The following is a 1,228-nucleotide window of genomic DNA, read 5'->3' on the forward strand; positions in this document are numbered from 1 at the left end:
GGGGCGGCTCTGGCTGGGCAGGGGCAGCCCAGGCCTCCTGTGCCCCCAGGTGGACGAGGCGGGCCTGGAGCTGCGGGACATTGAGCTGGTGATGGCGCAGGCCAACGTGTCCAGGGCCAAGGCCGTGCGGGCGCTGAGGGACAACCAGAGTGACATCGTCAACGCCATCATGGTGAGGCCTGGCCCTTCAGACGCCCCCCTGGCTCTGCTGGGCCCCCTGGCCTGACCCGCTCCCCCCATTTCCTACAGGAGCTGACCATGTAGCCACTGGCCAGCCGGCCCCCCACCCCCAGCACTGCTGCTCAGCAAACTTCCACCCCTGCCCCGCGGCCCTCAGCCAAGCGGGTGAGGCAGGACCTCCCGGAGCCCACACCCAGGACTGTGGTCCCGCCCCATGTCCTCCCCTGTGGGGTGGGGCCTCCATCCCTCTGTTCTGGGGTGCCCAGTGGTCCCCAAGATTATAGGCAGTCTGGTCACTTGGCTGTGGGCAAGGGGTGGGCCAGGGGACTGGGGTTCCATAAGAACACCAAGCCTCGGGCAGTTCCCACAGGAGGGGGTTCCCACAGGAGCTTCGGGAAGGAGACGCTACAGGAAGGCGGCCCTGGCTCCTGGTGGCCTAGCTCCCAGGGTCACCGTCCTCGCCACACCCTCCCCTCCAGACAGAACACGGGGACCCTGAGTGGGGTTCCCATCCCAGCACAGGGGGTACCGGTGCCAGGATAAGAGGGTGGGGCACCCTGAGCAGAGGAGAGGCTCCTGACTCCATAAAGCGCAGGGTTCACTGCGCAGGTGGGGCTGCAGCCTCTGGGCTGGCTCCCTGCTCGCACCATCAGGGTTTGTGGAGCAGAGGCACCTGGGAGGGGGTGGCCGGGCTTCCCCACACCTCTGTGCAGTCTCCAGGCTCCCCTGGGGTCACCCCACTGCCTCCCGCACTCAAAGGGCACGGATGGGGGGCTGAAGCCCAGGGGCCGGGATGGAGGGATAAGGGGGACACGTTTGCTGTGGGCCTTGGGGGCCTGAGCGAGAGGCCGTGCCCCTTGGCGCCTGGTGCCCACGTCCCTGCAGCGAGGGCCTGACCTTCACATCCGCAGGCGCCCGGGACCCCTGTTCCCGGCCCCACTTCCTGGAAGCAATGATGGAGGGAGGGGGACACGTTTGCTGTGGGCCTTGGGGGCCTGAGCGAGAGGCCGTGCCCCTCGGCGCCTGGTGCCCACGTCCCTGCAGCAGC

At 68.5% G+C, this 1,228-nt stretch overlaps 2 protein-coding genes across 2 annotated transcripts in view; one reads left to right on the top strand and one right to left on the bottom strand.

Moving 5' to 3' along the window:
* Positions 1 to 1,127, top strand: part of NACAD (NAC alpha domain containing) — a 9,682-nt gene extending 8,555 nt beyond the window's left edge. The window contains exons 8-9 of the mRNA XM_014530531.1: positions 5 to 172; positions 250 to 1,127. Coding sequence (XP_014386017.1) covers positions 5 to 172; positions 250 to 264 — 183 coding nt within the window. The 3' untranslated portion in view covers positions 265 to 1,127. The remainder of the gene's footprint in view (positions 1 to 4; positions 173 to 249) is intronic.
* CCM2 (cerebral cavernous malformation 2) overlaps positions 474 to 1,228 on the bottom strand; it is an 11,350-nt gene continuing 10,595 nt past the window's right edge. Inside the window, exon 7 of the mRNA XM_014530532.1 lies at positions 474 to 569. Coding sequence (XP_014386018.1) covers positions 474 to 569 — 96 coding nt within the window. The remainder of the gene's footprint in view (positions 570 to 1,228) is intronic.

The sequence above is a fragment of the Myotis brandtii genome, unplaced genomic scaffold (assembly GCF_000412655.1).
Source record: "Myotis brandtii unplaced genomic scaffold, ASM41265v1 scaffold743, whole genome shotgun sequence".
In the NCBI taxonomy this organism is placed as follows: Eukaryota; Metazoa; Chordata; class Mammalia; order Chiroptera; family Vespertilionidae; genus Myotis; species Myotis brandtii.